Here is a 15,000-nt window from a genome sequence, read left to right as displayed (position 1 = left end):
CTGCTGGTGATCCCCAGATGGCAAATTTGGAAAACAGACCCAAGGAAGCAGCATTAGGTTGGTCCTGGTCGCTGACATTCCCTAGTAAAAGGCACAATGCATAGCTGGGTACCAGAGTCTCACACCTGTTGCCTGTCATCCTAGCTACTCAGGAGGCTGAGATCTAAGGCTCGAAGTTCAAAGCCAGCCAGGGCAGGAAAATCTATGAGACTCTGATCTCCAATGAACCACCAGAAAACCAGAAGTGGCGCTGTGGCTCAAGTGGTAGAGCACTCGCTAGCCTTGAGGTGAAGAGCTGAGGGACAGCGCCCAGGCCCAGAGTTCAAGCCCCACGACTGACAAAAAAAAAAAAAAAAAAAAAAAAGGTCCAGAGCAGAATCAATAAATATTAGGTTTGATCCAGGAAATAGAAACAAGAGGGTTTTTTTTTTTTTCTTTCTTGCTGTTTTTTTCTTTTCTTTTCTTTTTCTGGTGGTTTATTGGAGATAAGAGTCTCAGACTTTCCTGCCTGGGCTGGCTTTGAACTGTGATCCTCAGATCTCAGCCTCCTGAGTAGCTAGGATGACAGGTGTGAGCCACCAGTACCCAGCTTTCTTTCCTTTTTGTCTTTCTTTCTTTCTTTTTTTTTTTTGTTGTTGGTCATGGGGCCTGAACTCTGGGCCTGGGCGCTGTCCCTCAGTTCTTCAGTTCAAGGCTAGCGCTCTACCACTTGAGCCACAGCGCCACTTCTGGCTTTTTTTCTTTTTGCTTATGTGGTGCTGGAGAATCGAACCCAGGGCCTCAGGCATGCAAGGCAAGCACTCTACCACTGAGCCACCTTCCCAGCCCCTCCTTTTTGTCTTGTTCATTTGTCTGTCTTTGGGAGGGTAATGGGGGCCCAGAAATAGAGAGGCAAAGGGTGAACGAATGCAGCGGTAGTGCTCACTAGATACTAGGTGGAAAATGAACTGTATAGGGGCTGAGAAGGTGGCTCAGTGGTAGAGCGCTTGCCTTGCATGCATGAGGCCCTGGGTTCGATTCCTCAACACCACATAAATAGAAAAAAGCCGGAAGTGGCGCTGAGGCTCAAGTGGTAGAGTGCTCGCCTTGAACTGAAGAGCTGAGGGACAGCGCCCAGGCCCAGAGTTCAAGCCCCAGGACTGACAAAAACAAAAAACAAAAAAAACTGTATAACCAGTGGGTGAGGATGGGAGAAAAACAGAGTGAGCAAGGGAATTAGCGACATTATACCCGCTCCCCCCCCCAAGTATACTCTGAATATATTCTGAAACTCTGTCTACCACCTTCATAACACCAATAAAAAAGACGAACCAAAAACATTCGGTTTGGGAAGTTCGGCAAGGTGTGAGGCTGTAGGACCAACCACAAAGAGTGGGTTGTTCTTTTATTTATTTATTTTTTTTAAACAAAGACACTTTATTTACAGAGAATACAAAAGAAACCACAGGACCAAACTACTGTGTCGAGAGAGAGAGAGGAGGAAATGGGCGTGATCAGATCCATTCTCTCCATCCCAGAGTCACTGATTATAAAATAAATAAATAAATAAAAAGGCCTGATGGGGGAGGGAGAGGGGGGGAGGGGACTGTGGGGGAGGGGCTGGGCTTGGAAGCACCTGTGCCCATTGAGAACCCGGGACCTGCAAGTTCTCAATCACCTTTGTTCCAGGGCATGTGTGTGTGTGTTGTGGGGGGTGTGAGGAGACCCTGGCTTTCCTCTCCCTTGTCTCCCCAACCCTGGGCCTGAGAAGCCGGAGACATAGCTTACAAAGGGTAGTTGATGACCATTGAAGATAGATGCTCCCCCAATGTTTGGACCCAAGCCTCTGACTCTAAAAGGGGTTGAGAGTGGGGGGCATTGCAAAGAGATGGGTCAGTAGGAAATAGGGGAGCGGGGCATTATTGCAGAATTCCAGCTGACTTCCTCCTTGGCCGTGGATGATGATGGGTCTACACTGGGTTTAGGGGAGCAGCCATGTCAGGGCAGGAATAGGGGAGGGAGTGGGGGTGGGGGAGAGAAAGAGGGGTGTTCAAAGTGATGACGTGGTAGAATCCACTACCTCTCGGCCGTTGCACACCGTCGGGACAAACTGGGAGCCAGTGCCTAGGGGAAGAAAGGCAGAGATTTCTGGGGGTGAGGGGGGGGCCGCGGGAGGGGAGGTTTTCCCATGGAGGGAAGTAGAGGTCTGGGGAGAAGACATCTGGCCCTCCCCCTTCCCCTCCTATATCTCCCTCTGTGCCCAGAATCATCTGATGGGTACCCCTTTACCGGACCCCCCCCTTTCCCGCCATCCCTCCCCCCTCCCCGCACAGAAAGCAATCTGAGCAACCTGGGGAGCGGCCACCGTACCTGAAGATGTGGGTGGGGATGGTTGTGTGGGGTGCTGACCTTGGCCGTGGCTGGAGCTGCCCCGGGGGGCAGTGGTGCTGAAGCGGCTGGTGGGGGTCCGGTGGCTCACCACGTTCTTCTGTGGCTGGAAGAGGATGATGTGGAGTTTGGGAGCAAAGAGGCAGCCGAGCACAACGGAGCCACTGAGACTGACCGACACGCACATGGTTGTGGTCTGCACCTGTGGGGGGCCGGGGAGGAAGAGCAGGCCCAAGTCAGGGATGGTAATACGCTGATTGTTGTTTGTGCAGATCCTGGGACTTGAACTCTGGGCCTGGGCGCTGTCCCTCAGCTCTTCAGCTCCAGGCGAGCGCTCTACCACCTGAGCCACAGCGCCACTTTGTTTTCTAAGTAGTTTATTGGAGATAAGAGTCTCATGGAGTTTCCTGCCCAGGCTGGCTTTGAACCATGATCCTCAGATCTCAGCCTCCTGAGTAGCTGGGATGATAGGCATTAAGCCACCGATGCCTGGCCAGGAAACATCCTTTGAGTCCTGGTATATATGACAAAGTCCAAGCAATTTCTAGAAAGGTTGAACATAGTTCCAAGCATCAGGCCCAGTGAACCATTTTCCTAGGATATCAGCTGTGGAGTGAACACTCACGTGTGTAAGAGTGTGTGTGTAGTGTAGCTGGGCACTGGTGGCTGACACTTGTCATCCTAGCTACTCAGGAGGCTGAGATCTGAGGATCATAGTCCAATGCCAGCCCGGGCAAGAAAGTCTGTGAGACTCTCAGTCTGTGAGACTCTTCTCTCCAATAAACCACCAGAAAACCGGAAGTGGTGCTGTGGCTCAAGTGGTAGAGCGCTCGCCTTGAGCTGAAGAGCTGAGGGACAGCGCCCAGGCCCAGAGTTCAAGACCCATGAATGACAGAAAAAAAAAAAAGTGTGTGTGTATGTGTGTGTAGGACTGGAGCGCATCTAGATCCAAGCATGTATGTAGAAGTGTGTCCAGATAGGTGTGCAAGTATTTGGGTGGTGAGTTAAGTTTGGATGCGTGTATAGACAGAAGTGTGTGTATACTGGTATATGTGTGTGTTTCCAGGTATGCAGGTGTAGGTGTTCATGCTCGGGTGTATGTACACGTGTGGTTGCATACTGTGTATTGGCTGTGTCTCCAGTGAGCCCTCAGCGGCCTATGATTGACATGGAAATGCAAATCAGATGCAAATGCAGGCTGAGTCGGAGCAGATTCCTTCCTCAACCCTAGCAGGTGGCCCGAGCAGGTGCAGGCAGGGCGGCCAAGCCCAGCCACCCTCAGCGCTTTGCCAACCCACCCCTGCACCAGGGTTTGTGCCGCAACCCTTTTGCTCTTTTAATTATTTAGGCTGTCTCTTTAGACTCTGTTCTGCACTCTAGACTAAATGGCCTTGGGCTTTTTCTTTCTTTCTTTTTTCTTTTTGTCAGTCGTGGGGCCTGAATTCTGGGCCTGGGCGCTGTCCCTCAGCTCTTCAGCTCAAGGCGAGCGCTCTACCACTTGAACCACAGCGCCACTTCCAGTTTTCTGGTGGTTCATTGGAGATCAGAGTCTCACAGACTTTCCTGCCTTGGGCTGGCTTTGAACTGCGATCCTCAGATCGCAGCCTCCTGAGTAGCCAGGATGACAGGCGTGAGCCCCTGGCGCCTGGCAGCATTTCACTTCTTTAGAGCCTCAAAGGAAACTGAGGCCAGGCTCTGGGATCTCCTCCCCGTCTCCCCCTCCCTCCTTTCCCCCCGCAGCAGGTGGCTTACCCGATAGTCACTGGAGGTGACGTAGAAGATGGGCAGGAACGCCAGCCAGATGATGCAGGTCGTGTACATGGTAAAGCCGATGAATTTGGCCTCATTGAAGTTCTCGGGACACTTGCGCGTCTTGAAGGCGTAGAGCGTGCAGAGGGCAATGAGCAGCACGTTGTAGGCCAGGGAGCCCAGCATGCTGGCATCCCGGTGGTTACACCGCAGCGTGACCACCTCTCTCCGTTCGGGCGCCGTCTCCTTCCCGGTGCCTGGAGCCTCCACCACCAGCCAGGCGGTCACGATGAGCAGCTGGCCCGAGATCAAGCCAAGGCAGATGGCTACCTGGGACGCTGGGCTGATGAACCTGGGTCTCTGGGTCCCCTCCCGGGCCCCCCCGAAAATACGAGCAATCCGATTGGTCTTGGTGAGCAGGGCTGAGTAGCAGACGGAGAAGGCCGTGCCTAAACCAAGGCGGCGCAAGGTGCACACTGCGGTAGACGGTTTGGCAATGAAGATGAAGGTCATACAATAGCACAGGAAAACGCCCCCTAACAGGATGTAGCACAGCTCTCGGCCGGATGCTTTTACCACAGGGGTGGTATTGTGTCTCACGAAGACACCCAACACGAACAGGGTGGCCAGGGCACCCAGACAGGCAATGGTGACAGGTCCCACGGCCCAAGCATCCCCCCAGCGGATATATTCCTGGGGCAGCTCGAAACAGCCAGTCAGGGTGGCATTGGGCCAATAGCCCAGTCCGCAGTCGGCACAGGTGAACTCGTCCACGCGGTATTCATAGGGTTGGCAAGGGATGCAAAGCCAGCAGCATACCTCGCCCGGCTGCACACTCTTCACCTCATTGGGGAGACAGGGCTCACTGCAGCGAGAGGCAGGCAGAGGCCCGGATGAGGCGGAGGCCCACGGGATGAGGCTGGTGTCCAGAGTCAGGCCTTCCGCCCAATAGCCCACCTTTTGGTAACGGTAGCGCCCGCTGCCGGCCCGCAGATAGGTGAAGATGTTATAGCGGCCAATGCCATCCCCAAAGCGGTCAAAGCGGACTTCGCTGTGCGTGTCAGCCGGGCGGAAGGGGGCTGATGGGAGAGGGAAGGAAGAAAGGGGTTGGATGGGTGGGATTGGCATGAGGGAATTTTAATTCTGCCTCTTCCATGAGACCCCACAGCCCAGCCCCCTGTCCAGAGCAACTGACTCAAACACATTTTGATTTGAACCACAGCGCCACTTCTGCCTTTCTCTGTGTCTGTGGTACTGAGGAATCGAACCCGGGGCTTCATGCATGCTAGGCAAGCATTCTACCACTAGGCCACCTTCCCAGATAGCTAATTGGATACATGAGTCTCGCAGACTTTCCTGCCTGGGCTGGCTTTGAACCATTATCCTCAGAGCTCAGTCTCCTGAGTAGCTAGGATTCCAGGTGTGAGCCACCAGCACCCAGCAACTCCAGCCGTTTTTATTCAAAAGAGATCACCACTAATTATTGAATCCAAATCCAATATCAAACTTGAGTTTTTGTTGGTTTTTTTTTGGCCAGTCCTGGGGCTTGAACTCAGGACCTGGGCACTGTCCCTGAGCGTCTTTGGCTCAAGGCTAGCGCTCTACCACTTCAGCCACAGCGCCATTTCCAACTTTTTCTGTGTATGTGGTACTGAGGAATCGAACTCAGGGCTTCATGCATACTGGGCAAGCACTCTACCACTGAGCCACCTTCCCAGCTTAAGCCTAAGTTTTTCTAGACCCTATGTCTGTATCAAGCTCAAACTCAGCAGGCTGACTATGGATTTGCTCTGACATCTGCTCAGATGCCAGGTGTCAACCCTAATCCTGACATTAATCCTAGTATAACGTCAAGTGTAGATCTTAGTGGAATTACATCCATCACAGGTGCCACAGTTATAGAGCCAAATTAAATAGCCTTTAAAAAAAATCCTATAATCTCAGCTACTCAGGAAGATTACAGTAAGAGACCCCATCTCACTCGATAAGCCAAGGGTCTGGGAAGGTGGCTCAGTGGTAGAGCGCTTGCCTTGCATATATGAGGCCCTGGGTTCGATTCCTCAGCACCACATAAGCAGAAAAAAAGCCAGAAGTGGTGCTGTGGCTCAAGTGGTAGAGCGCTAGCCTTGAGCTGAAGAGCTGAGGGACAGTGCCCAGGCCCGACCCCACGACCGACCAAAAAAAAAAAATTAAAAAAATAATGAAACCAAACAGGGCCGGTGCATGATTTACATGGTAGAGCACCTGTCTACAGCATGAAGCCCCGAGTTCAAATCCAATACTGCACTACATACATACTCATTGTATACATATCTGTATATCTATGTATTTATAGATGTCTATATACAGAAATATCTGTATATGTATACATGAATATATATACATACATAAAAATGTCTGAATATGTATATATAGCTATATCTAGACAGATCTATATGTCAATATAGAGATCTATCTAGCTTTATACATTTCAATCTCTCTATAGATATGTGGAGCTATATCTATATAGAGAGAGATAGAGCTAGAGATAGATGTAGATGAGTGATTAGGCCTGCAATGGTTGTAGCCATACCTAATAAGCATAGACTTATTTTCTTGTTATTACTAATGATACAGTATAATAAAAATATATAATATATAACATATATAAGAACCATAGAATATTTGCATTTGCAAATACACTGCTTTTTGCATTATATTAGGTATAAGTAATCTACAATTGATTTGAAGTCAACAGGGAGACAGGTGCAGGTTGCTGGCAAACACTACCTCATCTTTTATGTAAGGGGTAAACAGCTCCACCTTTGTTTTTTTGTGGGTTTTTTGTTTTGTTTTGCCAGTTCTGGGGCTTGAACTCAAGGCCTGGGCGCTGTCCCTGAGCTGCTTTTACTCATAGCTAGAGCTCTATCCCTTGAGCCACAGTGCCCCTTCTGGCTTTTTCCATGTACGTGGTACTGAGGAATCGAACCCGGGGCTTCATGCATGCTAGGCAAGCGCTCTACCCCCTAAGCCACCTTCCCAGCCCATCTGTCCACGTAAAGTATCCTATTTTCTTAGTCACATAATGGCACCTATGGACCTGTGAAGGCCAGCGGGCTGATGGCCCCCGCCAGCGCCATTACCGTCAAACTTGACATTGAGCACGAAGTCCTTATAGAGTCGACGCCCGTTGACGGGCCTCATGGCCTGGCAGAGGCCGGTGGTGTTGGGACACAGAGCCTGGTGCATGTTGTGTAATGCATGCGCCATGGCGTACACGGCGTTGACCACGAACATGATCTTGGACTCTTGTTCGAAGGGCACGGCCCTCAGCGAGTGCGTGGCGCAATCTCGCTGGCGGAAACTACAGTGGAATCTCTGTTCCCAGAATTCCCGGAACCAGGGGTTCCGAGTGTTATTCCAGGGATCTAGGCTCTGGAAATAGGAGGCAAAGTCACCGATGGGGTAGGAGGCCAGCTCTATGGTGATCGCCCCTTCGGCGGCCTTCTCGCTGCCGGCCACCACACTTTCCAGGGCCCCCCAGCCGTCGCTGGCCACCCAGATGAAGCTGGTGTTGAGGCGCTGGGTAGCAGCCAGGAGTTCACGGGCATCCTCAGATCGGGTGAACAGGACGGCCACCCGGGCGCTGGGTTTGTGCAACAGAGCCCGAACGACACCCTCAAAGGCAGCTCTGTTCATGGCCCGGCCGACTTTCTCCGACGTGGCCACGCAGATGTTCCGGGCCCGGGCCTCCAATTCGAAGGCCTCGATGCCCGTCTCCCCGTAGTCCCCCTCGGATGCCACCGTGGATACGTAAGTCCAGTTGAAGAAGCGGAGAATCTCAGCCATGGCCTTGGCTTGGAAGAAGTCTGGGGGCACCGTGCGGGCGAAGTAGTCATAGCGGGACTTGTCGCTCAGCTTGGCACTGGTGGAGGCGTAGCTGATCTGTGGGATCTGAAACAGCCGAAGGAGGTTGGCCACCTAGAATAGAGGGAGAGAGAGTGAGGATCAGAGTCCAGAGGCCGAAGAAGCCACCCACATTACGGTCCCGCTCCCCGACCCCCCCCCCAGGACAGCTCTGAGGGTTCTCTCTTTCAAGAGTCTTTGGGAACTGGGAGCTGGTGGCTCAGCATCTGGCATCCAAGCTAGTCAGGAGGCTGAGAGCCTGAGGATCGTGGTTCAAAGCCAGCCTGGGAAAGAATGTCTATGAGACTCTTATCTCCAATGTACTACCCCACACACACACCAAAACCTGGAAATGGAGCTGTGGATCAAAGTGATGGAGCGTTTCCTTGAGCAAAAGAAGATTAGGGATTGAATCCAGGCCCTGAGTTGAAACACACACACACACACACACACACACACACACACACACACACACACACACACACACACACACACACACACACACACACACACACACACACACACACACACCCCACAGAGTCTTATATTGCCTCTGTCCACCAGTAGAAGGGAATTTCTGTTTCTAAGGTGGAGAGGAGAAAAGGGGGGGGGGTGGGGAGAGAGGACAGGAAGGAAGAGAAATCATTAATAGACAGGTATAGTCTAAGAAGACAGGGTTGAGCCTCTCATGGATCCAGACAAGGAAAACTAAAACAAAACCGCAAACAAAACCAAGCTGCTGTTGAGGGAGGGGTTCTAACACAGGAAGGAAGGCATTGGTTTCCTGAATAGAACTGTGAATGGAGGGGTACTGGAAAGCACCCCAGAGGTACCTGAACACGCATCCCTGGGCCAGCCAGGCTACCGATGTAAATGCTGCCACAGACATGCTTGTCCATGCTGCTACCCAGCCATCTCTACTAGTTTGTACCAGCAAGATAATTCAGGTCTCCCCTTGCCAAGGGATTTTTTTTTTAAATTTTGTCAGTCCTAAGGCTTGAACTCAAGACCTGGGCACTGTCCCTGAGCTTCTTTGGCTCAAGGCTAGCACTCTACCACTTGAGCCACAGCGCCACTTCTGGCTTTTTCTGTGTATGTGGTACTGAGGAATCGAACCCAGGGCTTCATGCATGCTAGGCGAGCACTCTAACCACTGAGCCACCTTCCCAGCCCCTGAGGGATTCTTACTTCTGCTTCATTTCTCCTCAATTAGTGCCACCAAGAAAGGGGTCCTGGCCTTCCCATGGCAAGATCCTCTTCCAGTTTCCTAAAAGAAGTGGAGGCCCTAGCCACAGCCCCTCTGATGGTTCCCCGATCTCAGTTCTGGCCTCACCTTCCGATAGGCTAGACTAGGTATGGGCAGTGAAGATGTGGCCACCCCCTCTCCAATCCTGGGTGAGACAATCTGACAGGTTGAACTGAGAACTCTGACTTTATTTATTTGTTTAGTGTGTGTGTGTGTGTGTCTTGGGGCTTGAACTCAGAGCCTGGCTACTGTCCCTGAGCTGTGTGCGTGTGTGTGTGTGTGTGTGTGTGTGTGTGTGTGTGTGTGTGTGTGTCTTGGGGCTTGAACTCAGAGCCTGGCTACTGTCCCTGAGCTGTGTGTGTGTGTGTGTGTGTGTGTGTGTGTGTGTGTGTGCGCGCGCGCGCGCTCAGGGTTAGCACTCTAGTATTCGGAGCCACAGCAGTTTTTGGCTTTGGCTTTGGTTTTGTTTGTTTGTTTTGTTTTGCTTTTGTTTTTTGTTTTTGGTCAGTCAAGGAGCTTGAACTCTAGGCCTGGGCACTGTCCCTGAGCTCTTCAGTTCAAGGTGAGCACTCTACCACTTGAGCCACGGCGACACTTCCAGTTTTCTGGTGGTTCACTGGAGATAAGAGTCTCACAGACTTTCCTTGCCCGGGCTGGCTTCAAACCCTGATCTTCAGATCTCAGCCTCCTGAGTAGCTGACAGGTGTGAGCCAACGGCGCCTGGCTTTTTTTTTTTTTTGGTAGCTTTTTGGAGTCTCCTGGACTTTCTTGCCTGAGCTGGTTTTGAACAGCGATCCTCAGATCTCAGCCTTCTGAGTTGTTAGGGTCACAGGTGTGAGCCACCGGTGCCCAGTTCCATTTATTTTATTTTATTTTTATCTTACATAATCTCTAAAATTGTATGACAATCTTGACCCCAAATATGACATTTTTTTTTCTTTTTGCTGCCAGTCCTGGAGCCTGAACTCAGGGCCTGGGCGCTGTCCCTCAGCTCTTCAGCTCAAGGCGAGCGCTCTACCACTTGCGCCACAGCACCACTTCTGGCTTTTTCTGCTTCTGTGGTGCTGAGGAATTGAACCCAGGGCCTCATGCATGCGAGGCAAGCACTCTACCACTGAGCCACCTTCCCAGCACCAGAGCCACTGGTGCCTGGCTTACTAGGGAACTTGCTTTTCCTTCTATTCTAAAACTCCTAAAAAGCTGCTGATCCCAGCCTGGAAGGAACCCCCAGCTCAGCAAGAATTCTGGGTCACCTCAAACTTCCCTCCCTCTCATGTGGGTCGCCACTTCCACATACCTGGATGGAGACGTCACTGTAGGAGCCACCGATGACCCCGGTGATGGCGGTGGGGGCGTCCCCGTGGGTGGCGTAGGAGCCGTCGGGGCAGATGTGGCGGGAGCCATCCGCCCCACGGCTGAGGGAGGCACGCACAAAGTCCAGTGCCTGCTCCAGGGCGTGTGTGTCCTTGGAGCAGCTGTCCAGGATGTGGGCGCCCAGACGCACCCCAGGTAGCAGGTGGGGGTCCCGGTTGATGCGATCCAGGGCGAAAAGCATGGCTTCCAGACGCTGGATGCCCCGATGCTCATTGACCGGACCGCATTCCTCAGCCGGTCCACCTTTCTGGTGCACTGGAAACAGCCCACCCAGCACCAGGTCCCCTTCCAGGGTCAGCACTTTCTTGGTCGGGCCTTCAGCCATAGCACCCCAGAGCAGCAGCAGGGCCAGGAGCCCAAGCAGGGATCCCATGGCCTCCCTCCCCACAAAGGAGACCTGGGTCTTCAGGGGATGGATAGGCAGGCAGAAGCAGCAAAGGCAGAGAGAAGAGGGAGCAGGAGCTGGGCAAAGGACAGACAAGAAGAGAGATGAGAAAGGACTCAGCTCCTGCAGAAAGAGACAGACAGACAGACAGACAGACAGACAGAAATGGAACCTGAGACCCGAGTGGCTTTTCTTTCCAGCTTCCTGTTGGGACTCTGCCCCTCCCCACAGGTAGTCAGGAACTTGGCAGACGATGGTGTCACTAAACAGGCTCAGAACTTCCTAGATCATCCCCTTTTGAACCTGCCTCTCAGCCCTGCCCTGATCTGAGCTCGTGGTGCGTCCAAACTCAGCAGAGGGGTGAAGAAAAGTAGGAAGTGGAGGCCTAAGACAGATTTAGAGGCCAGGGAATCCCAGTGGATGCCAAAGGAAACCCAAGTCTGCCCAGGATTCTTCCACAAGCCTCCAAGGAGCCTGAGGTCCGATGTCAAGAGTTACAAACTTAAGGATCTAGGGAAGTGGAAGAGGTAGGCATTGATGCTTGGGGGACCTGCCAGGGAAAAAGAAGGAGTCTCCCAGGGACTGTTTCTAACTCTGGGAAGATTGGAGCCCGGGTGGACACTCAACAGTGCCAGCCTCTGGTCTGTAAAAGAACCAGAGTTTCCTGACTGCAAAAGGAATGGAGATTCTAAGATCTGGAAAGAGGTGGACTCTAGAAAAGGGTCGTAAGGGCTGGGAAGGTGGCTCAGTGGTTAGTGTGCTCACCTAGCATGCATGAAGCCCTGGGTTCAATTCCTCAGTATGACCTACACAGAAAAAAGCCCGAGGTGGTGCTGTGGCTCAAATGATAGAGCGCTAGCCTTGAGCCAGAGAATCTCAGGGACAGCGCCCAGGCCCTGAGTTCAAACCCCAGGACTGGCAAAAAAAAAAGGGGGGGGGATGGCCAAGTAACCACAGGTTCTAACACAACAGGGACAATAGATAGGAAGGTGTGTGTGTACCCCGGGTGAGCGGGTGGGAATACGTGGTTGGGTTAGAATCGGCCAACAGTGCTGAGGTGAATTTTGGAACCTCTACCTCTAAGTAGGATGATGTTTGTGACTTTGCAGAGAAAAGTCAGCATTTCCAAGCCTCTTCAACCTCAGCCTCCAGACCGTCCCTCCTTAACCCTTAGAGACCTCCTTCCTTCCTCTTCCACTCTGCCACTCTGTCACCTGTACCCATTGTCCCCTTACGAGACCCTCCTTTTCCTCCCTCTTCCACTTTGCATTCTAGCCTCTACAACCCCAGGTGCCACTGCAAATACCCACCCCACACAGGCTTTTGGGTTCATGCAGGCTTAGGAAGGTTGGGAGAGGGATAGACGCGTGTCCTCAGAGCAGAAGAGGAAATTGAGGCTGAAGAAGACAGCAAGTAGTTGAAGGACCCACGGGTCCCTTCCTCTCCCAGGTCTTGGCCACTGAAGACAGGAGATCCTCACTGGTGACAAGACAAGGAGACTGAGATTCTGTGTGTGTGTGTGTGTGTTGGAGGTGGGGGGCGGAGAGGGAACCCCGAAAGAAATATCTCGGCTTAACCGGGCAAACAGGAGAGAGGCAAGGGACTCAGGTGAGGATTTCAGCCAGGGAAGGCCTAGATGGAACCAGAGACCCAGGGGGAAGGAGGCTGGGCAGCCCAAGGTGGGGTTTGAGAGCTTAAGGGATTTTAAACTAACTAAATAAATAAAGATCTGGGCTGGGGGACCAGCCAGCTGGAGAGGCTGAGACAAAGACAGACGCACAGACAGAAGGACCCGAGGATGTTGGAGGAGCAGGAGGACCTGGGGAGGGGGGGGAAGAGGAGAGGGGGGGAACAAGACAGGATGAGCATCTCTCCCCCCTGGAGACTATTCTTCTGGATGTTCCGGGGCTCAGGTACTCCCCCCTGGCCTCCCCCACCCCCTCTGCAGGATGTGGAGGGGGACGTGGGGTAAGGGGGTCAGACAAGATAGGCAGAGGGCCCGGGCGATCGTGGGAGCGAAGCATCACCGGCTCACCCTACCTGGCGCGCCCAGCTCTCTGGCTCTTCTGGTGCGGGGAGGCGGTGCACGGGGCTCCGGTTCCCTGGCTGCCCGGCTCTCGGTGCACGCAGGGTTCTGTGCTCTCCGTGCAGCCCGCCCAGCTGCTTTCAATCGCAGCCTGCCCCGCCCACCACCACCACCACCACCACCACCACCAACCCCCCTCCCTTCCCCGGGGCCCGCCCCCAGCCCCACCTCCAGGGCTCTCCTTACTCTGGGTCTCCCCCAAACATCCATCCTCCACCTCCCTCCCTGGGATCCCAGCCCCTCTCACCTCATCCCCAGCTCTTGAACCTAACCCTGGGGGCCTCCACACCCCCCCTCCCCTCCCCGGGAGCTGTCCGCCGGCCGCGTGGTGCTGAATCCAGCCGGGCACTACAGCAGGTGTCCCGCAGCCTGCCCACCCTCCAGGCAGGCAGGAGCAGGGTGTGGTGGGGGGGAGTAGGGGGGGTGCGGTGCACTTGGATAAGCAAAAAGGGCCACTGATCTGGAGAGGTGAGCATCCTATGGAGTGGAAAAGAGGAGGTGGCCACCTTGGGGATGGGGTGGGATTAGGGAGGGGCCGGGAAGGGGTGCACATGGTAGGGGTGGGGTGGGGAGAGGCGTAGGTAACCATCTCGACCTGTTGACATAAGTCTGTCCGTCACATCTGTTATACCCATCCAGTGACTGATTCTGCTCCGTCCACATCCCAGGCCCCCTCTGTGTGTGTGTGTGTGTGTGTGTGTGTGTGTGTGTGTGTGTGTGTGTGTGTGTGTGTGTGTGTAAGTCCTGAGTCACTATCTATGTGGAAAAGATTGGGTGGTAGGTGCCGGGGGAGGGATGGGGGGGGATCAGAGGAAGGGGGCTTCCTCTTCCTTCCTAGAGATGACCTTTATGGCGGCTACCCTGTTCCCCATGGCTCCCTGGCTATGTACAGGCAGAGATGGCAGAGATACCAACCTGTGGTGGTAGTGGTAGTATTTGGGAGCTAGGGACTGGGGGGTCCCATGATGGTGGGAGAGAGGAAGAGAAATAAAAGGGGGAGGGGGTGAGGAAAGGCTCCTGGAACTGGCTGTGTAGGAGGAAGCCAGAGCCAGAGCCCAGACAGAGAGGACCGCTCCGAGAGAGGCTGCTCTGGACTCTTTCCTCCCATAGCACCATGGGGAGGGACGCCCCTGAGTAAGGGGGATGGTGCCACACCCTAGCAAGTGCCAGACTGTGTGCCTGTCCTATCTGGAGCGAAGCCCTATGCCCAGATCCTGTTGTCCTTTCTGCCACAGGTGTGTATGTGTGTGTGTGTGTGTGTGTGTGTGTGTGTGTGTGTGTGTGTACAATGGGTGGGGGGGAAAATCACAAGGACAAGGACAAGCCTGGCTGGACATTGAAACTCAACGTCCTACTGCTGTGGAAAGAGCAGAGCTTTGGACCCAAACAGACACATCAAACCCAAACAAACAGAGCTGATCCCTAATGGGAGGCAAGGTGGCATCAGGATGAGGGTTCCGAGCTGCCAGACAAGAGGCTGGGGAGACAGACACACGCTGTCTTCCAGCTCTGCCGGCTGCTCTCACACGCTGGCTGGCTCAGAGTGACTGCTCCCTGGGGTAGGTGAGCGATGAGCCGGGCTCCTAGGGCAGAGGGGTTGGCAGCAGGAGGATGCTAAGGTTAAGAGAAGCTGGTACGGGGATGCCAGCCACACGTTCAACCCACTCGCCAAGGCCTAGGGCTTGCTACACGCACCGTAACAGCACAAGAAACCCGTCACGTGGCCTGCAGTGAGCCACTTGCTCCTCAGCAGCTGTACGGCTGCCCGACCGTCAGACACAGACAGTCTTACCTGCAGGCCTGTATGCAAGAACACAGTCATGCATATGGCTGCACAGGCAGAGGTAGTCATAATACGTAATGGTACGCAGGGACAACACCGGAAGTCCATGGGATGCCCTCACAGAG

The 15,000-nt window shown here is 53.5% G+C and overlaps 1 protein-coding gene across 2 annotated transcripts; it reads right to left on the bottom strand.

Moving 5' to 3' along the window:
* Nucleotides 1-1,991: 1,991 nt before the first annotated feature.
* On the bottom strand, nucleotides 1,992-13,121 carry LOC138815890 (metabotropic glutamate receptor 2-like). Of its 2 annotated transcripts, none has more exons than XM_070005272.1 (6): nucleotides 13,047-13,121; nucleotides 10,545-11,083; nucleotides 7,239-8,076; nucleotides 4,120-5,195; nucleotides 2,350-2,569; nucleotides 1,992-2,103 (listed from the first exon to the last, which is right to left on the bottom strand). In XM_070005272.1, exons 2-6 carry the CDS (start codon nucleotides 10,992-10,994, stop codon nucleotides 2,030-2,032), a joined length of 2,658 nt encoding a protein of 885 aa, XP_069861373.1. In that variant the 5' UTR covers nucleotides 10,995-11,083; nucleotides 13,047-13,121; the 3' UTR covers nucleotides 1,992-2,029. The 2 variants fall into 2 exon arrangements, with proteins under 2 accessions (XP_069861373.1, XP_069861374.1); XM_070005273.1 differs by having other exon boundaries at nucleotides 2,389-2,569.
* Between the last annotated feature and the right edge of the window lie 1,879 nt (nucleotides 13,122-15,000).

The sequence above is a fragment of the Dipodomys merriami genome, unplaced genomic scaffold, assembly GCF_024711535.1.
Source record: "Dipodomys merriami isolate MVZ:Mamm:240054 unplaced genomic scaffold, mDipMer1.0.p SCAF_68, whole genome shotgun sequence".
Taxonomy (NCBI): Eukaryota; Metazoa; Chordata; class Mammalia; order Rodentia; family Heteromyidae; genus Dipodomys; species Dipodomys merriami.
The sequence above is the reverse complement of the archived record's forward strand: the minus strand, read 5'-3'. Positions and strand labels throughout refer to the sequence as shown.